The sequence below is a fragment of the Callorhinus ursinus genome, unplaced genomic scaffold, assembly GCF_003265705.2.
Source record: "Callorhinus ursinus isolate GAN/ISIS: 27379988/994484 unplaced genomic scaffold, GSC_fseal_2.0 scaffold34, whole genome shotgun sequence".
Taxonomy (NCBI): domain Eukaryota; kingdom Metazoa; phylum Chordata; class Mammalia; order Carnivora; family Otariidae; genus Callorhinus; species Callorhinus ursinus.
In genome coordinates, this window is record NW_027397096.1 from 4,895,204 (window position 1) to 4,916,564 (window position 21,361).

Consider the following 21,361-nt stretch of genomic DNA (forward strand, 5'->3'; position numbering starts at 1 on the left):
CAGGAAGGGAAATGCCAGGGGCTCCAACGCCTCTTTGTGGGCCACGTACAAGAACCTTGGGCAGCTCCAGGCAGAATTCCGGTGAAGGCCTGGGTTAAAGGAAGGCCGAGAAGCAAACCTACACTTTGTGTTTCTAGCTAGCCTTCTGGCCCCAGAGCGCAGGATGGGTCAGTGCTGCTAGCTCTCCAGGTCCATTTGCAGAACCCAGATTTCTGGTGTGTGGGTGCAGGGGCGTCCCCCCGACCCCCCCCCCCACCAACTTCCCTGGCTGCAGGTTAAAGAAAGGGCCAGGAACCTTTACCACAGATGTTCCCCTGGGACTGGTCACACCAGAGAGGCCAGAGGTGGACCCCCAGAGCCCTGTGGATGGTGATGCAGACCCCTGCACACCCCTCTGAGGCCAGGGGGGCAGCTGGGGAAAGAGAGGGGGAAGAGCAAGGGAGTTTCTCTGGCAGCCCAGGTGGGGAGTCTACGTGCCTACAGTTGACAAGGCAACACCTGCCAGATGTTCCTCTGCGCACGGCTGGGGCTGAGGGAGAGGGACAGTGAGCCTTAGGTGACAACAGCTGGGAATTCTGGGAGGCACAGGTGGGGCTGAGACAGTGAGGGCCTGGAATGGGCAGCCTTCTGGGGTTTCCATGGAGATCAACAGACAGCTTTGTCCACGGGGTACTGGCTTGGTCTACAGGCCAGTCCTGGGCTCATCTCCTCCTATCTCAGCGCTGGGAAATGAGAAAAACCTCCTCCCAGGAGAAGCCAGCCACTTTCTGGAAGGCTTCTCTCCACCTCCTCCCAGCCGGACAACGTAGTGAAGGAAGGGCCAGACCTGCTCCCTGGAAGCCCCATGGCCTTGGGCCAGTCCCTACCCCTCTCTTGGGGTCTGGTTTCATCATTTATAAAATGAGTGGGTTTGGCTGAATTAGATCAGTGGCTCTCAACCCTGGCCTCACCCTGGCATTACCTGGTTTGGGGGTGGGGGGACTTTTAAAGGATCCTGATGCTCACATTTCACCTGAGACCAATCAAATCAGAATTTCTCAGGCTGGGGACCAGGAGAGAAGACAGGCTGCAGGGTAGACAGTCTGGCTAAAGTAGCCCAGGGCAGAAAGTATCCGAGAATGCCCAGAAGGTAGGTCTGGCTGGGGTAGGGCAGGGCTGCACCCTGGGGTTGACCCCTGCCTGTCTTCTCATGAGGCCCACACTCCTTCAGCTCAACCCCAGCCTAGCCCAAGCTCCCAGACGTCCCAGGAGAAGTCTGGACCTGCCTCCCTTCCTCCCACAAGACAGGGTGGGGGCTTTCAGAGTGGGGAGCCAGGCTGGAATCTCCAAGAAGTGGCTGTCTCTGGCCTATGCATTGGTATGTCTGGGCTTAAAAGCCTCAGAAAGATGGGTCAGCGGTCGGGTAGGTAAGATGTAGAGGTGGAGGGATACAGGTCAAAGGAGAGAAGTTGAGGAGGTGAAGAAAGGGCAAGTGATGAGCATTTATTATGCATCTCCTATGGGCTAGGGGCTCTGCTAGATGAACTGCAGAGGTCAGCACTTAACAGTCCTCATAACATCCTGAGATGGGTGATAAGGTTCAGAGAGGGTAGGTAACTTGCCCAAGACCACCCAGTCTGATTGGGAAGGCTGAGGCATGACCACCTCTTCCTAGTCCCAGCCAGGGCTTGCTCTATCAAGTGAGCCCTTTTGCCCAGGGCAGAGTTTACTTGGCATCACAGGTCACATCCGGTTTTCCTGGCTCCACACCCGGCCCTACCCCTGTGCCGAGCTAGGTTGAGCTCTGGCTGCAGGTGGCCTCCCAGGGTCTTCTCCCCCACGTTCCTTTTCTAGGCCCTACGTTCTCCTCGCGCCTTCTGGAGGACACCAGTGCTTCCTAACTCTGCCTGGGACCAGATCTCCAGCTTCTGGTGGCATGTGCTGTCACGCCAGGGGCTGGCCCCACCTTCCTGGAGAGCTTGTCTTGTGTCTCCCAGGAGCCCCGAGGTACCTAGAACAGGGATTGTCAGGCTTTTCCCGAACGGAGAGGGAATGATCTTCAGCTCTGCAGGCCATCTGGTCTCCGTCACAACTATTCAACCCTGCCATCAGAGCGCCAAAACAGCCCTGGACAATACGTCAACAAATGGGTGAGGCCGCGTTCCAATAAAAGCATGGACACTGAAACTTGAATGTCCTATCATTCTTACGTGTCACGAAACAGTCTTCTTCTTTTTTCGAGCAGTTAAAAATGTGAAAACCATTCTTCGTTTACAAGGCTGTACAAAAAACAGTGGTGGGCTGAACTTGGCCCATGGGGCACAGTGTGGCCACCCCTGGCCCCAGGGGGTCATCCAGCCACTCAACAAACACATACCAGCTCTACTGGGCTCCATCTCCTCGTGGCCCTGAGCCTCGCTGCTCCTTCCCTCCCACCTCCCTCTGTGCCGACTGACAGGTCTTCTCCCCCTCCAGCCCCCCCCCAGCACACAAGGTACAGAAGGGGGCACAGAGGAGAGGCTCCCAGGGAGGCCCACACACCTGCCGTCTGGGCCACCTGCATTTTGTCACTTTGCTCTGTATCATCGACACACATTCCCAAAACTGCTCCTCCTTGGCTGTGGTTTGAAAACAGCCAGACGCATCCAGCGTTAGGAACGCGCGCGCGCGCACACACACACACACAGAGCTTTGGGGCTGTACGCTTACCCCTCCGCACACGCTACTTCCAAAATGGAGACAGGAGACACGTGGGCATCTACAGGGGCGGTCCTCTACACCCAGGATGTTTGCTGATTATGAGGGAAAAAAAGGCCTATTGTCCTCGAGACTCCAGAGTAAACCTCAAGTCAGAAATGGAATACTCTAAAACAAGCAAAAACGAGAACATTCAAAGGTAAGATTGGAGTCCGAGTGGGACAGGGGGAGGGCTTGCCAGCAGCCAGAGGGCTACATGAACCCTTGGGTGACGCTTTACTTCTGGGGAACTGGCAAACAGGAAAGTCCCTTCATGCACAAGTAGGGCAGGGCGGGGGGGCGCACAGCTTCCCCAGGGCTGCAGGCCCTCCCTGGCATCCTTGGTTGACAAAGGAGGTCAGAGCACGACAAGCAGGGTGGCAATGGGGATGTGAGCCAGGCCAGCAGCTGCATGGCGAGAGGCTACTGAGTAAGGGTGGGTGTATGAGGGACCCTCCCCACAGGGACACCTCAGAGGGGGAGGGGGGCGTGGTGTAACCGCCCGGGGACAATAGCCCTAAACTGGGGCTGTACCTGGCAAACTGGGATGCCTGCTAATCCCACGCAGAGGGTGCAGGGAGCAGGGTCTGGTTTGAAATGGATCTCCCCATGGGAAACCCCAGCTCTCCTGCGGGCAAAGGGACGGACAGGGGCTCTTGGGCGTGGGCACGCCTGCGGTCATCTTTACTGCTGGCTGGTGCCCCCTTCAGCTCTCCCCATCCAAACCCACCATTAAAAAGAGGGTTCCCAGACAGGTCTGCCAGTCTTCAACTTCCTCCTCCTCCAAATCCGCAGGGCGGGAGCTGAGTTCAGCCAGCGAGGCCCACCACGCCAGAGCACACCCAGACTGGCGGAGAGGCCTCAGGCCGCGTCAGCTTTGCTTAGGGCCCTGGCACGTGCCTGGCCCCAGCTGGGGGCCAAGAGCCAAATCACAGACCCCTCTACCAGAGGGACACGTGCTAACGTGCAATTATGCAGTCTGTCCTTTGGGGTTGTCTGTCTGTCTGGGTGGGGGTTACGCTGGGCCACAGAAAGTGCGCCCAGGCCGGAGACCCGAGAACCATGCCGCTCCACCTGAAAACAGGGGCTGCATTGTTTCCATGCTACCCCATGGGCATCCAACCGGGAGACCAAGATCTTTCAGGAGATCTCTGTAGTTTTCCAGAAACCCTGTAAACAACTCCTGCCCCACAGCAAGAATGGGCCTCCAAGTAGGGGAACCCAGTGCAGCCCAAGTGGATGGCCAAGACTCAAGCCAAGGAGGCCATTGCTGGTGCCACCCAAGGGGTTGAGGGCATGAAAGGGCCTAATGGATATTCATGAGGTTGAGGAGAGAATAAATCCTTCCTCTGCCAAGGTCAAAGGGCAGGGCTTAAAAGGGACCTTAGAGACAATTTAGTCCAACACTCATTTTATGGAGGAGAAAACAGAGAACCACAGAGAAGAGGGGCCCTGCCTGGGTCACCCTGAACAACAGCACCAAGACCAGGGCCCAGATTTCCTGACACCCCTGCCAGCGTCCAGCACCAGGCTAACCCGGGCCCCTGGGAGAGCTCACTGTTGTTCATTATGAGCATTCCCCACCCAGATGTAAAGGTTGCATTCCTGCCAGATTCTAAGAGGTGAGCCAAGGGTAAGGACTACCCTGAGAATCACCTCCAAAGGTACTAGGCCTGAGGGATGCCAAGCCAGGTGCCTACCTCGTGAGCCCAGAGCCCCACGGAATCCAGAAGCAATGGGCTTCTGGGCTCAGGGCCTCACCAGAGCCTTGCAAGTCCCTTATGTCTTGGTGGCTTAAAAGATAGAAGTGGGCAGAAATTCCCAACTCCATGTTCTTGCCCACCCCTACCCATGCCCACTGATGACAGTGCACCCCTTTCCTTCTTTTAGAAGAGCAGCAGCAAGCCCCACATCACCAGCTACACCCAAACACCCAGGTCCTACGATGCAGCCTAAGACCTGCCCCAGGCCGAGGCATGCCGATTCTTACTCAGCTGCTCTGCTTCCTCTTTCCACAAACAGTCTAGTCATAAAAATAACCACCACTAGTACTGTCACTGCTCATGAAGTGGCCTGTGCGCAGCTGCTTGGTGGCTAAGGAAAGTGAGGCTCAGAGAGATTAAGTTACTCAAGACACAGCCAGGGAGCGCCGGAGCCCGGACTGGACCCTGGTCCATGTAACTCCAAAGCTAGCACTCAACACCCTCTACACCCTTCGGCCTCGCTGGCCTGGGTGACCAGAAGCACTGACAGGCAGGGCTGGGCTGCCTGTACAAGTTCAGTTCCTTAAGCTCCCTACAGAAGGAGCAGGCTCAGAACAAGTATGTATCCTGTTCAAACCCAAAGCACGAACAAGCCAAAAGTCATTCACTCACTAGAAGGATCGGGAAGATCTATTCCAGTAAGGTCCTGATGGTTCCCCAGCCACGTACCACAAGAAAGTCAGGGAATGAAACAATGAAATGGAAATCACAATCTAGATCTCTCCAGACATATTCTATAGACAGTAAGCAACGTAAGAACTTGGAGACCAGCGAAATGTACTCATTCAGGGGACTTGTACAAGGGCCACCTGATCCTGGACCCCAGCACCTACCTTGCAACCCTCCAGCCTGGGCTGGTCCAGGCTTCCTGTTTCTTGCAGGACCACAGGTGGTGGGGTCCCCGTGCCCCTTGCAGCCTTGGCCATCACCCAGCTCCACAGGCAATGCATGGTGAGGGGCCCAAGCCCTGGGTCCCCGGCAGCCACAGCCCCGGGTGCAGTGTCTCAGAGAAGGACAAGGCAGGGAGAGGAGTTTCTGTTTTCATGACTGCAGTGAACAGTCACCGTAGCCAAAAATAGTTTGTGCCTGGGAGCTGGGGAGTCAGCACATACCTCCCGGAGCAGGTGCTGGTTGTGAGACACTCAGGCTCTGGCGGGCCTCACTGCAGGGGCCTGGGGACCTGGGGACCCAGATACCCGGGATACCAGGCCACAGACAGAGAGGTGTTCTCCGCCTTGCTGCTCACCTCCAGAAAGTCTGACCTGAGTCAACAAGGAACACGATCATTTCCCTCCTCCCGGTGAATCATCTGGGGAACCCCCACCCCCACATGAACTCCAACTACCCCTAACCCTCCTGGAGCTCTCACACATTTGGGGCTGGGTGGTTTGGACAACCACGGAGGAGTCCTATGAACTACAGCGAATGCCCTAGATGGCACCCAAGACAACCATGAAAAATGAGGCTCAGCTGTCAAAGCTCTTAGAACGATACACCGAGAACAGTGAACTTTACTTGATGTACAATGGGAAAAGAAATGTAAAAGAAGGGGCTGGCTATCAGTGGCTGGTGGAGTTGTGGGGGGGATTTTGTTTTCTTTTCTGAGCCTTTTTATTTTCAAATTTTCTTGTAATGGACGCTTGTAATTAGATTTAGAAAATGTTGCTTTGAAATAAAATTCTGAAAAAGGAAAAGTGTTCAGGCATCACAGAGCAAATGTACCACATGGTTCTATCTATGAGAATTTAAAATGTGTGTGTGTCTCTGGGTGTGTATTTTGTGACCCCTGCTTTGGAGCCAGATGTCCTCGATATGAATCCTGGTCACACCATGTACCATCTAGGGGACCTCAGGTAAGTGACACTGTTAGTTGCATATTGGGCATAAAGCATTGCCTCCTGCTATAGATTAAATATTCATGCCCCCACCTCAACACCTAATCCCCAGGGTGATGGTATTGGGGGTAGGGTCTTTGGGAAGTGATCAGGTTATAAGGGTGGAGCCCTCATGATGGGATTAGTGCCCTTCTATAAAAGAGAACCCAGAGAGCTGCCTGGCCCCTCCCACCATGTGAAGACAAAGCAGAAAAGACCACAGTCTATGAATCAGGAAGTGGGTTCTCACCAGACACTGAATCTGCCGGCACCTTGATCTTGGACTTCCCAGCTTCCAGAACTATGAGAAATAAATTTCTGTTGCTTATAAGCCCCCAGTCTATGGTATTTTGTTATGGCAGCCCAGATGGAGTAAGACATCATCTCATAAGGTTACTCGGAGGATCGAATGAGAGACACTCCACGTAAAGCTCACAGCTCAGCCCCAGGCATGTTGGGAACACTCACTAAAGAAGTATAGCACAGAGGCTATATAGCACTGGCTGGCTCAGTCAGTGGAGCGTGTGACCCTGCGTCTCAGGGTTGTGGGTTCAAGCCCCATGCTGGGTGTAGGGATTATTTAAAAATAAAACAATCTTTAAAAAAAAAAAAAGAATTTATAGCATAAATTCATGAATAAACTTCATTTAAAAAAAGGAAGAAAAAGAAAAGCCAAAAATGAAGGCTGACTGGAAGGAAGTGCACCAAAATGTTTATAGCATTTCCTCAGAGTAGTAAGATCATGTAAATCTTCAATAAATGGTAGAATTATTGTTTTAATTTATATACTTTTCACATTTTGAAAATGCACATCCAGGTAAATTACTGGATATTAAGAAAAAAAGAAAGGTAAAAAGCCAAGAAGCAATGATTAGCTCTGTGAAGCCCCACGGAGAGCCTCTGGTGAGGGTGGGGACCACAGCAGCTGCAGTAAAACCTCTCTTGCCATCTGGGGGTGTGAGTATGTTAATGCACGTCTCTTCTTCCGTCAGCAGAACTGTTTTTCCTCCAGGAATCCACTTCCGGAGCGCAGGTGAAACCGACCCTTCAGAGCCCGCACACTCTCCGCCATGCTGCTCAAGGGCTGAGCCATGCCCAGTGTGGGCTAACTGGAGTTTTTCAGCTTCCTAGCCCTGTGCTTGGCTCTGGTATAACACATGACCAAAGGCAGGCCATGCACAGCCTTCTGTGGGATTTTTCAGCTACAGTTCTAGGACCACGGGCAAGCACCACCACCATGCAGGAAGAAAGTGAGGCTTAGCTGCTGGTACCCTTGGTGCCTGCCACCTGGGTTAGGCCTGGCTGAGAAGTATACTCTTAACAGCATCACCTGAGCCTCTGCATCCAGGCCTCCCTGGACTTCTATTACCTATGCTGACAAAAGTTTTTAGTGTAAGCCAGTCGGCATTGGAACTTGCTACGCAAACGTTCTAACTAGTAGGAGAATATAACAGCTTGTACTTAGTACTTACTACGTGCCCTCATAGCATGAATTCCTCCATCTATTTATCCCTCCCCTTCATTCATCTCATCGACAGACAGCTACTGAATACCAACTCCGTGCCAGGCACTTTATTCCAGGCTAGGAACACAACAGCAAACAAAATACGTACTCCTTTTCTTTAGGGAGCTTACATCCTAGTAGGAAACACAGAATAAAAAAAAAAACTAAAGTGTGTAATATATCAGTGAGTAATAACTAATACATATAATAATATTGAAATTTGTGAATAAATGCTAAAAAGGAAAGAGCATGCTGAGACATGGGGGGCATCTAATATTAGCCCGGGTGGCCTCTCTGAAGAGCCGACTTCTAAAGATCCTAGCCATGAGAGTACAGAAATTTCCAGGCAGAGGAAACAGAACATACAAAGGCCCTGGGCTATGACAGGAAACCTGACGTGTTCTAACACGAGGCAAGAGTAGGGGGGGCAGGGAATAGTGTGGAAGAAGGAGGCAGATGCCAAATACTTCAGGGCCTTGCAGGTAATGGTGAAGGGGCTTGGATTTTATGCTGAAGGCAAGACACTAGACGAAGGACTGTACTCAGAAAAGTGAGATGATCGGATCTGGCTTTTAAGAAAAATCACTCTTGGCTTATGGAAAATGAAATGAAGGAGAGGGCAAGAGTAGATAGTGATGTAGGTGCTGCTGCACAAATCCGTGCAGTAGCTAGGCCTGGGGCAGGGGAGGGGGGAGCAGTAGTGAAAAAGAGATATAGGTGGGCTTGGGATATGGATTTGGAAATAGAGCCAGCAGGCTTTGCTAGTTAATCAAATGTGGAGGTAAGGAAGCAGAAGGAACGAGAAATGACTGCTCAGTTTCTAGCTAGAGAACCGACAGACGAGTTAACAGGCTGAGAGGTGAGGGACTTGTCCATGAGCTACTGGCAAAATCAAGTTTTCTGTCCGCCTCCCAACACCAGGTTCTGGGCTGTCTATTTCCAATCTTGCCACCTGCCCAAAAGCGTCCAGATGAGAACCGAGCCACCAAAATGCATATATTGATTTTCTTTCCAAAGAAGGGTAATAAGGGGCTTTTGTTTACAATAATTAAAACAGTGTGACACAAGAATTTCCCAATGATACGTCCGGCTGGTTAGATGTGTTCTAGAGCAATCTTGCCTTTGAGGCCAATCCCGGAGGAGGGGACACCGAACAGAAACTGACAGCAGGAGCTGGGTGGCCCCGGAGGCAGCTCAGGCACACTCTAAGCCAAAGTCATCCCACAGCAGGGCTATAGGCATACAGCCATGCCAAGTCCGGCCCCTCAACAAACAGAGCAGAGCCAGCTCAGGAACCCCGACCTCAGCCACCCTTGGCAGCCCCCAGACACCTCCCCTCATGGCCCCTGCAATACAACCCTCAACGAGCCCAGGTGAGAATGCTCCTGAGACCCCTCAGCCCAAGGGACCAAAACTCTTTGGATGATCTGATCTGAAGTCATTCATTCAACAAGGACACACGGCAGCAGGGACAGAGCGAACAAAATAGCCAGAGTCCTGCCTGCATGGAGCAGGATCCAGTCTAGTCGGTTTTCACTGAACTCAACAGCCCAGAAATCCAGAGGATTGAGGAGATGGGCTCACTATTCATTAATGCCGACCAGCACAGGGCTAACCAGAACAGTCACGCTCCAGTTTTGTTCAGGTTTCTAGAAACCAGGGGCAATTTCACACTCAAAGCTTAAAAGAGGGCACTCTGGCTCAGAACCAGAAAAGAAAGTACTTCATCTATTGGAGAGAGGGATGTATGCAAGTTCAGTAAGGATAAGAACTCACGCGCAGCACCCAGAACAGGGCCTGGCACATAATAGAAGCTAAGTATACACCAAACGAGTGCATGGCTGGGTGAACAGGAGACAACACAGGAAGGCCCTCAGCTCTGTATGGGGCCCCATCTCAGCCCTTCCTCCCTTGGGGCCCGTCAGCCTGTTTCCATGGTGGTTATTTGTAGATGTGTACATCCCACCCCCCAATAAGCCCCCAGAGAAGACTGTATTTTGTTCATCAATTAATCCCCTGTGGTAATTAAGTGAGTGACCAATGGATGTCGAATGAATGGATATTAAGAAAAGAGGGGGAGGAGGAGAGGAAGAAAGCTCAGAGCAAGGCAGGAAGGAAGGGGGAGAGGGAGAGAGACAGAGATCGATTCATTTTCTTTTTAAAGATTTTATTTATTTGTCAGAGAGAGAAAGCACAAACAGAGGGAGTGGCAGACAGAGGGAGAAGCAGGCTCCCCACCGAGCAAGGAGCCCAATATGGGGCTCGATCCCAGGAGCCCGGGATCATGACCTGAGCCGAAGGCAGATGCTTAACCGACTGAGCCACCCGGGCGCCCTGAAAGAGTTCAATTCAATCATACAATTGCATACAGTAACCCCCGGCTGGGCTAATCTAAGTAAGAAGCTGAGTCAAGGAAGGGAGACTGGCTTTGGAATCACAGGGACCTGAGTTTAAATCCTGACCCAGCTATCATGTCACTGTATGGCACTGACAGGTCACTCAACCTCTCTGACCCTCAGTTGGCTCAGCTACAAAATGGGGACCAAGCTGTCTCCCCCCGCTCCCCTGGGTGTAAGGATTAAACAGGATGATATATACACAAAATGCCTCCTTCCTTCCATATCCCATCTCCAGCTCTTCTCCTGACTGGTTGGGTGACGTGGGCACACCAGCCCACCCCCCCAGGCCTCCGTCTCCCCATCCCGCTGGGCCGGGACTGACACCTCAGATCCTCAGTTGCAAGGCAGTCAGAGCCGGTGCAGATCCAGTGAGAGTGCGGGCTGCATTCGGAGGCCGCTCCCAGCTGCCAAGAGCAAGGCCTCTGGCCCCCCAGGGGGAGAGGGTGGGGATGCTGGGAAGACGGACATGAGGGAAGGCTGGGCAGAAGGGCAGCAGGACTCATGTGCATTAAAGCTGAACCCAGGAGCCAAATACCAGCTCACTTTTCCGGTTTACTCTTCCACAGCTTGTGGCTTCACACAGCCCACCCGCCAGGGCCTACACGGAGCTATGGCCACTCCCAGCCAATGGGAAACCAAGATGGTGGCAGACCTCAGGTAGCTTTCTTCCCCGTCCCCAAGAGAAGGCCTGATTTTAAACCTGGGAGTGAGTGCGAGGGCAGTAGAGGAAAAGGGAAAGAGAAACTTGCCCAGTCCGGGCCTTAACAAAAACCCCTTACCGGACTTGCCTGCATCTTCCGGTCAGAAAATGCCACCAGCAAGACCTTCCCCTGGGGAGCCTGTGGCCCGTGGCTTAGGCCCTGGAATCCCAGCCTCTGAAGCGCCCACCTCTCTCTGCTAGGACTGATCCCAGCCAGCGCTCACCACTTCCTCTAACAACTTCCAACAGGGAAACTGGGTGGGGGGGGGGGGGGGATGGCCCCGCACCAGTAGGCTCTGAAATCATTTCCCCCCCAGCTGCAGCCAGAACATGAAGCTGCAATTTCTCACCTGTGGAAGGTCTGGGGGGTGAGGGTGGAAGGAGTCACAGTGTGTGACTCTAGGTGTCTGGGGAGGGCGGAGGGCGAAGGCGCTCTCCTGCTCGGGGACCCCTCCCCACGCGGTGCCCCTGCACTGTCCTCATGATGAACCCAGCCTTCTCACGGGCAGGGGTTTTTAGTTTCCCTAAAAGAATTCTAGTGCTCTCTCTCTCTCTCTCCCTCTCGTCCACAAACTCAGGCACTGCACTGGTCTCCAGACAAATCCCCCCACACGAAGATCTCCGTGAGCTGACCGTTTGCTGGCCAGTCTCTCCCCAGGCCAAGCCCTTTGCGAGCACTTCCTGTGAGGCCCAACCAGCGCCCTCAGCCCTCAGGGTCTCTGCTGGGACCAATCCCGCCCTCTTGCCCTTCCCGACGGCCTAGGTCCCAGCTCTGAGGGAAGCCCTCCCCGCTCTTGGTCCTTCTACCATCTCCCAGGGTGGGTTTGCCGGCTTGCTCCCCCCACCCCATCCCAGGCTGCCTTCCATCAGGGCGCTTGGTGTCAGCTCTGGGCAAGTCCCACCGCAGCCTGTGAGCTCCTGGGGCTGGCGGGGGTGGGGCGTCTCTAGCATCTCTGCTGTGAGCATGGGGTCCCGCCAGGGCAGGCTCCACACCTGCACTGCCCAGCACCAGCAAGGGCCATATGTCTCTTTACGTGAAAATTCATTACAGTAAAACAAAATTTAAATTTTGGCCTCCCTGTCGCACTCATGTTTCAAGTGCTCCGTGGCCACGTGTGGTTGGTGGCTACCATGTTGGGTAGGGCAGTACAGAATGCTGCTAGACAGCATTGCTCTAGAGGAAGATCTGATGGTTTTGGGTAAACATACAAAGGTGTCTCCCAAGCTGTCTGTCTCCAAAGGAGTTAGAATCAAAGGTCATGTATGTCAGAAGCACCCACCTCGGGCTCTGGAGCTGCAGGGGGCTGAGATCTAACTCAGAAAGGGAAGGAGGAGAGCAGAGGCCCTTCATCCACACCAGAAACCAGGAAGGGCCACTACCAGCCTGGGGCCACGTCTGCATCCAGTCCCTCTCTTCATGTAGCAAAAAGGCATGATTTCCCAGGAAGGTCAAGATAAGCAGAGAACGCAGAGGCCAAAGGGACACCTCCGACCACCATGGGCTATACCAGTGCTGGGGCCCTTCAGGACGGATAGCTCAGCAAAGTTAACTGCCAGACTTCATGATTCAGATCCTTTATCCTAAAAACCAACCAAACCAACCAAAAAAAAAAAAAGGACACATAGATAAGACCCTGTTTTAAAGTCTCCATCTCCAGCCTCCATGCTATGATGACTTTCATTCATTCCTCGGTCACTCCCTCACACCCAGCACATAATTTGCCAAGGGCTTCCCATAGGCCCGGCGCTGTGCAGCTGGGCACGTGGACTCTTCTGGGCACAGGCTGAAGCCTTCTGCGTGCGCCTCTACGTGTGCAGATGGGCACCCCTCACACAGTCATTGCTAAGCTGGCTTGAGGAAATCCTTCCTGGTAACTAGTCTCTGTTAAAGAGAAATGAGATGGATTTGTATGGCTCACAGAGATGAGATTAAGACTTAAAAAAATACTGTACGAGCCCATTTTAGCAACGATAAAAAATTAAAAAAAGGAAACAAATTTGTATGTAAATAAGAACAATGTGCTATCCTGGATTGGCTCCTAGAACTGAAAGAAGCCACTAATGGAAACACTGGTGAAATCCAAAGAGAGTCTGGAATTTAGTTAACAGTGATGTACCAACATCGTGTTCTTAGTTTTGACAAACGCACTACGGTAAAGTACGACGTTAACGATGGGGGAATCTGGGTGAAGGCCATATACAGGAATTCCGTACAACCATCGCAATTTTTCTGTAAATCTAAAACTATTCCAAAATAAAACGTTTATTTAAGAAAACAAGCAATGTTCAGATACCATTCAGAAGTTAAAGGGTTCTATCTCTGAGATCATGCTTTTTTTTTTTTTGGCAAAGCATGGGCTTTTATGCTGTTTGGAGCTTTGGTTTCTGAGATTTGTACCTATCTTTGATGGGTGGAAGTTTTAAAACCAATTCCGGCTACAAGCACACAAGACCCATCAGGGTCTAGGGTGAGCAGGGTAGGGTGGGTGTCAGAGTCTTGTGCCAGGACACTGCTCTAACTCTGGGCCCCCAGCACTGTGCCCCCCGCCAAGTACAAGGAGAGACTCCAGGAGCAGAGCCAAGTGGAGGCAGGCCCCCTCTCTGATCAGCAGGGGCTGGGGTTACTCAGGTAAACAGCCCTTTTTCCCAACCTTCAGCATACTCTGGCCTGAGCCTAAGAACCAACCTGAGTTTTGCAGGCAAGAAATAGAATAATCCTGAGAAAAGGGGTCTGGAGAGTTTGGGGAAACCATATGGATTCCCAGCCAATGGTTCTTTGTGATTCTTAAAACCCATGCAGAAAGCTGCTGGCCCATGCCCCAGGTACTCTCAGGCAGCCCGGCCCGGCCCCCCCTCCTGCTCCCATGTCCTTGGCCTCAGTTCCACCGACCTCCTGGTGAGGAGGCCCGTGAGTGAGCTTTGCCACCGGCGAGGGGGTGGGAGGCAGACCGGGGCCCAGCTTTTGTCCTCCTGCTGCCCTTCTTAGGCCTTGAGCTGACTCCCCCGGCCGCTTGATTCAGAAAACTGCCTCCAACCAGCCCCTGCTCTCCCAGCCTTCCTTTGACTCCCTGCTGCTTTTCACTCAGCAGATGGCTATTTCCACCTACCTGTGTGCAAACCTCCAGCAGTCTCTGTGGGGCTGGTTCTCACTCAGGAATAACAGCAGGTGAGGAACTGCCTAAATTTTCTCTCCTCCACCCCAGTGAACACCACTGTGCCTCTAAGCACTTGACCTTCACAAGCAAGTGCTTCGGAGGACAAGAGGCACGTAGGTCATGGCGCAGCCCCGTACAGACTACAGAGGCCTCGCAGCGAGGGGCTAGCCAGGCTCCCGGAAGCACAACCCCTTAATGAGTGAAGTGTGTTGGTATGGTCAGGAGTGCCAGAGAGGCCCAAGGACTCCTTGGGGCACTGGCCTGTCCCAGCCTTCCCGAGGGCACCAACCTTCCCAGGGCTCTTCCTAGAGGCTGACTCGTGGGTAGCTGGGCAGAGCTGGGAAGGTGCATCTTTGGGGCTATGATTCTAGAGTGGCCTCTCTTGCAGGGCATGAAAAGCCAAACCTTGGAGTAACCTGCGTCTCCACCCACTCAGGACCAAACCCTCGACTCCTGGGACACCCACCACGTAATAATGAGATTCACCCTTCCTCCCTCTCGATTGTCACATCAAGCCCAACGCTCGCTGGGTTGTTACAGAGCTTGAATTCCAGTGGGAGACAGCAGACAGACCACATACAACAAATAAGTTAGATACACTCCAGGAAGCGGTCGGTGTCGAGAAAAATCAGCCAAGATGCACTGGTAGAAAACAAAGGGTAGGAGTGATCTTTAGATCAGGTTATCGGGGAAGACTGCTCAGAGGAGGTGACAAGGGACTGGATACTACGGTAATGTCCACAGGGTGAGCCAAGGAGAAAGCACTCAGGGGGAGGAAGAGGGAGTGCAAAGGTCAGACCAGAGGGAGCAAAGAGGAGAGAGTGAGCAAGATCAGGTCAGGGAGGCCAGCAGAGGCCCAAGTGGGTGAGGAATCGGGCATTTATTCAGAAAGAAATGGGAAGCACTGAAAAATGACATGATCCAATTCATGTTTCTGTGGACACTCTGGCTGCTGTGTGGAAGTGGAACGGAGCGGATGGATGATCAAGTAGGGAGACAGTTAAGGGGCCGCTACAGGAGTTTGGGGAAGAGAGAATGCTGGCCTTGACCGCGGGGCTGGCACTGGGGATGGAGAGAGGGGATCAGGTCTGCAGATCGGGGGGAGGGGGCAGGGGTAGAGCCCACAGGGCTGGCTAAGGGCCTGAACATGTGAGGGAGGGCACGGGAAGACTCAGGGACGGCCTCTTGGGCAGCTAGGGGGATGGTGCTACCGTTCTCTGAGGTGGGCAGCGGTGGGAAGAAAACATGTCTCTGTGAATGGAAGGGGAGGAACAAGAGCTCGGCATGAAACGTTTCGGAGCCGCCTTGTGATCTCCAGGTCACCGGGGAAGGTCACTGGGCAGCTGGAGACGCTCTTGCTCTCTCACCGCGACCCCGTCATTCCCACCGAGCTCTCTGCTCACACTCTACCCCAGTCCCCCAGGCCGGGTAGCAGCCTGATTCCCAAACCACATCTGGCGCTTGGGCTCTCCCGCCTGCCTGACTGCCCCCCCACCCTTCAAATGAGCCAGCCCATCATTTTCCACTAGCTCTGCTGCATCACTCACGACCTCCTGACTCAGACACCACCTAGCTCAGTATCTGCTACACCTCTGGGCCTGGCTGCAAGACCCCTGTCCCAGCTGCCCCCACGGGGCTCTCCAGGAGCCTCAACACCCCTGCAGCCAGCCTCCATGGTGCCGGCTTCTGCACTGGGCACGCCTGGCTCCTCTCTCACAGACGGACATGGGCAGAACTGGGTGTCCGGCACACTCCAGATCTCTGCAGCTCCAAGGAAAATGCCTTCAGGAGCTAAGCCTTCTGCCAGAGGTGGCTCAGGCCCTAGAAAGGAAGTTAGAAGGCACAGTTTGGAGTCCAGCAGGCCCGGGTCTGAACCTCGAGAGCATCACAGAGCCCTTCGGCCTCTCCAAACCTGTGGTCCTCGTCTGTCAAGTAAGGGATGATGCTGGCGAGACGCTGAGCAAGTCACTACCTCCGTGGGGCCCCGGCACCCTCCAGGTGTGAGGAGAGGCTCCTTTCTGTCTCTGGGACTGGGGGAGGGGTGGGGTACAGGTTGGGCTTGGCTGGGGGGCAGGGGCGACCGTTCAACTCTCCCTGGCTCCCAAGTCCATGATCTTAAACACATCACCATGGACAACCATTATGTGTTGTTTGAGATCTCCTTCCTGTGTGGCAGAAAGCTGTGAGACTGGCAGGTGGAGAGACGTGGCTCCTCACACACATGTGCATGCATAAGTGTTAATAAAGCCCCAGGAAACTCAACCTTCACAAAGACCAGCTCCTTCCTGCCAGCTTTGTGTTTTGTTTTGTTTTTTAAAGACTGTATTTATTTATTTGACAGAGAGAGACACAGCGAGAGAGGGGACACAAGCAGCGGGAGTGGGAGAGGGAGAAGCAGGCTTCCCGCGGAGCAGGGAGCCCGACGCGGGGCTCGATCCCAGGACCCCGGGATCACGACCTGAGCCGAAGGCAGATGCCCAATGGCTGAGCCGCCCAAGAGCCCCTTCCTGCCAGCTCTGTAACTGCTGGTGTGCACCACAAATATGAGGGTTGCCGGGGCCAGGCCAGGCCAGGCACTTGTGACGTGTTAAGAGCACCCCGTGGGTCCCCCCGTTTACCCCCATGTACTCCCTCCTCATGACAGGACCTTTTATGATCACGTCACTTCCTGTCCAGGAAATCTCTCCTAGGGAAAATTCCTAAATATACAAAGAGATGCATAAATCATATTAACCACTGTGTTATATATAATAGCCAAGGACTGGGATGAACCTCTGCCTGATAAACCACATCCCATACACACCATCAAACATTATGCAGCTACTTTAAAAGAGGGGTTATTAAGTGTGAAAGTACAAAGAAAACATGCTGGTTAGCAACAGCAAATGATAACAGCAAAACAAAACTGTTTATTCAGGATGGTTTAAACCAGTGTTGCCCAAGAGAAATACATTGCAAGCCACATACTTAAATTTTTGAGTCGCCACATTTTAAAAAGTGAGTCTATATGAAATTCATTTTTAGCAACATTTTATTTAGCTTAATATATCCAAAAGAGCGTCATCTTCGATGTATACTAAACATGAAAAGTTATTAATATATTACTTTTTTCTACACGAAGTCTTCAGAATTCAACGCCTCTTTGGATTTCTATCTTTGAAATTATAGCACGTCTCAGTGCGGATTTGCCATGTTCCAAGTACATAGTAGCCACGTTGGCTAGTAACTACCTTACAGCACGGGTCTGACCCCTTAGAAATTTTAAAAAGACTTAAGTATTAGTGGGGGAAGAAAACTAGAAGGAAATATCAAAATGATCTTATATCTTAATGATCATGGACTTTCGCTGAGTCATAGGAATATATATGTGATTTTTTTCTTCCTCTGTTTTCCAAAGTGTCTATAAATAGTCAATTCATATTGCTTTTAAAATAATAGCAAGAGACAACGTTTAATTTTAGAATCAAAGGGATTTAAAAGACCTCACTGGGTGAACTACACCTGCTACACACTGATTTACTGATGCCTCACAAGAGGGCCCTGTGCCCCTGACACCTGCCGTAGGATATACTTCTCCATGCTCACTGGCTGATTATAGTTATTTGGTTGGGGGGGAGGGGAGGTAGGCTGGATGGATGGGAAGTGGGTACCGAGCAGCGAAAACAGTACATTACAGCAGATACCAGAGAAAACTAAACTCCGACTCTTGTTTCCAAATCCCAAAGCGATCACTTGCTGAAGTCATATGTATGACTTCAAACAAGTCACGTACCCATTCTGTGCTTTCATTTCCTCAAGTATGAAATAGCAATAATGACAGTAATTCCTTCACGGGGTTTTGTGAGAATTAAGTGAGATTATCTAGACAAAGTGTTTAGCACAGTGCCTGTCACACAGCCAATGTTTCCAGAAATGTTGGCAGGCTGTCCTTATGGAGAATCAATGAACCATCAGTGTGGTCAGGCTGTCCAGCTCATTAAGCAGTGGCACCAGGACACAGGCTAGAGCCACCCTTACCCTGGGTCCCTCCCACGACCGCTGTCCTCCCAAGTCCCCTCTGGAGAGTAGAGAGCATGGCCTTGCGGTCACAGTCCCAGTGGAGCTAGTCCCTGGGTTTGTGTATGGTCCCTCTGCTTGACACCCCCCCACCCAACCATTCCCCCCTCTCCCAACCACAGTTACACAGTTGCCACAAGCCGCTTACCTGCACCACCGCCGGCCTCACATTGAAGGTGCACAGCCAGTCACTGACGCGAGGGTAGCTGTTGAGCTCCGAGGTCCTCTCACCAGGAGCCACACTCAGCCTGCACTGCTGCTGCTTGCAGATGTAGCGGACCAGCTTCGCCTGTGAGAGCCCAGGGAAGAAAAGCTGGGTCATTCAGGCCGCCCCAAGCATTCTACCCAGGAGCCTGCTGGATGCCCCCCCCGCCCCCACTGCCGTCATTCAAACACCAGTGAAGTAGGAAATGGAGGGTAGAGGAGAGGAGAAACATCTGACAAAGCCAACAGAAGAGCTGGAGAGCCGCCCATGACCCCCTCCTCACCCCAAGGTGACACTGCCTCACCCCAAGGACTATGATCCCCAGAGGGCAATGGGCAACACTGGTCAGGACAGAGAATGGGGTTAAGATATAAGAAGGGCTTCCTGGGGGCACCCCTGGGTGGCTCAGTCAGTAAAGCGTCTGCCTTCGGCTCAGGTCGTGATCCCAAGGTCCTGGGATCCAGCCCTGCATTGGGCTCCCTGCTCAGTGGGGAGCCTGCTTCTCCCTCCCCCTCTGCCTGACGCTCCCCCTGCTTGTGCTCTCTCTCTCGCTATCTCTCTCTCTCTCTGTCAAATAAATAAATAAATAACCTTTATTAAAAAAGAAGAAGAAGAAGAAGAAGGGCTTCCTGCCTAGGGAGAGGTGGGGGAAGGGTCAGTACATTAGGCTACGGAAGATGTGGGGGTTTATGGAGAATGAGTCACCTTCCACTTAGGAGGCTTCCAGCCTAGAATCAGACTGCCTGGGTTGGGATCCGGGGGCTCAGGCACCCCCTAGCCCTGTGACCTTGGATGAGTTACTGAGCCCCCACGCCCAGAAGAGCCTCAGTTTCCTCCTCCAGAAAATGGGATGACAACAGAACCTCCCTCTGAGAGGCTGAGAACCTCAGTACAGCTCGGGCCTGATTAAAAGAAGGGTGAGCAGAACAGACAGAAATGAGCTCACAGCCCCAAGAGGAGGACCAGGGAGCTGCCAAGTCCTGCCACCTTCTGAGGGCTCAGTGGCTCAGTGGCTCAGTGTCAAGTGGGCACAATGGCCAGGGAGGGAACACTGAGTCAGAACAAAATAATTCCACTCAATTCCCAGTTTCAATATTTAGAGAAACCTCCACGGAGGCAAACCCCGGCCTTCCTGCACCACACACCTTGCAGATACCCCAAGCTGACATGGCTAATCAAACGTTCTTTACACCTCCGAGTGCCACTGCTAATGGAACACTCTCTGCTGAGCCTGACAACCCCGAGTCACCACGCAAGAAGTGCATCCGCTGTCCCATCGTGGAACTGAGCCCCCAGGAACATCTTCAGAGCACGGTTAACAAACAAGAAGATGTGAATGCCGCTTTTATCCTCTAGGGTCAAGCAAAGGCACTCAGGTCCTTCGTCCAGCCTCCCCCCATAACGATCCATCCCTCCCAGAGTGACCAGAGGCCAGTTCCAAAATCAGGGCCCCCAACCTTCCTTCCCAGGCTCATCACTCCACACCACCCCTGGCTCACCCTGCCGGGCAGGCGCACACTCACCTAGGAGCGACTTCTCAAAGACTTCTAGTACTTTCCTACCCCTGGGCCTCTGCTCCAACTGCCTGCAGTGGCGACGAGTCCCCTCCTCCTCCGGCCACAGTGTCCTCGGGCTGGGCGAGACCTCCCAGGCCTACTCACAATCCCCATCTCCCCTTGCACACGTGGGGTCTACACCGCAACGGCAGCCCCTACCACGGTGGCCTCATACTCACGCTTCTGACCCGGTCGCCCCCGACAGACGTGAGTTCCCAGGGCAGCAGACAGAGCACCAGGCTCCGGAGTTGAACCACATTGGGGTTCAAATGTAGGTTCTGCCACTTAACAGTTATGTGACCTTGGGGAAGTCGGTTCATTTTTCTGAGTTGTGGTTCTCTCCTCCCTACAACAGGTGTGGTGACTTCGAGCCCGTGGTCTGCTGGGGGGATTGAATTACCGTACAGAAAACACCCGAGGCTACACAAGTCCCCAGATCAGTACCTACTGGGGCAGGGACGATGTCCACTTCATTTGGGACTGTCCCCACACGCCTATTACGACACACAACGCTTGCTTACAACAGCCTGAGGAAGGAAGGAGGCAAGGACACACATGGGCCTCATCCCCGCGTTGAAGCGCTTTTCACAGCCGCTCCTTCCCTCCATCCAAGCTGCTCTCCAACCTCAAGCTTCGAAGAGCTGACCCAAGACAGGGCCAGACATCAAATAAGTAGACAGAGTCACAGAGGTCGGGCAGCAGGCCCTCACGGCAGCAGCTGGGAAGGCCATTTGCCACTGGCGTGAGAACTGAGGACCGGACCCCTGGGAGCCAATTAAGAACACATCCACTCTACAGATGACTTTGGCCGTCACAAGTCAACATGAAGATTGGCCAACCCCACCTCAGCAATGAGCCAGGGTTGGGGCTTTCTCGACTTCAGCCCCCTCCCACATATCCAGCCCCTTTCGGCCTCAAGGCCCTCTGCCCAGAAGGCTCGTCCCCGTGACCCCTGGGCCATAGCTCAGCTTAGAACTCCATTCCTGCAGGAAGCCCTGCTCCTCAGCCCCCTGCCCGCCTCCCCGACCAGAGCCGTTTTCCTCCTTAGCCTGCACACTCCACGAGGTCAGGTGCCTGGTCTGTGTTCTGGGCCCCCACTAGGAACCAGCAGAGCTCCTGGGGCACAAGGCTGGCCCCTGGAAAGCCTCTGCTGGATGAATGGACACATGAACGCACGATACATCCTGCAGTCCTGACAGGCATGCCCGTTTACCAGAACGATCGCAGAAAACAAAGGCCAACTGCACAAGGGGTCACTCAGGAGCTTGAGAGTCTCAAAAAGCAAAGCAAGTCCCCCTGAAGAGGAATGAGCAGCTTCTGTTCTTCAAGGCTGCTAGAGATCCCCGCTAGACGGCACCAGGCAGTCCCCTGGGTATGACGATGCAGAACTTGAAGGGACTCCTCACTGCACCCAGTTAGCCACCCATACGCCTG

The 21,361-nt window shown here is 53.1% G+C and overlaps 1 protein-coding gene across 2 annotated transcripts in view; it reads right to left on the minus strand.

The window, feature by feature from the left end:
* KSR1 (kinase suppressor of ras 1) overlaps nucleotides 1-21,361 on the minus strand; it is a 145,403-nt gene that overhangs the window by 48,142 nt on the left and 75,900 nt on the right. For both annotated transcript variants that reach the window (XM_073879384.1, XM_025851469.2), the window contains exon 2: nucleotides 18,315-18,455. In XM_073879384.1, the coding sequence (XP_073735485.1) occupies nucleotides 18,315-18,455 (141 nt within the window). The remainder of the gene's footprint in view (nucleotides 1-18,314; nucleotides 18,456-21,361) is intronic.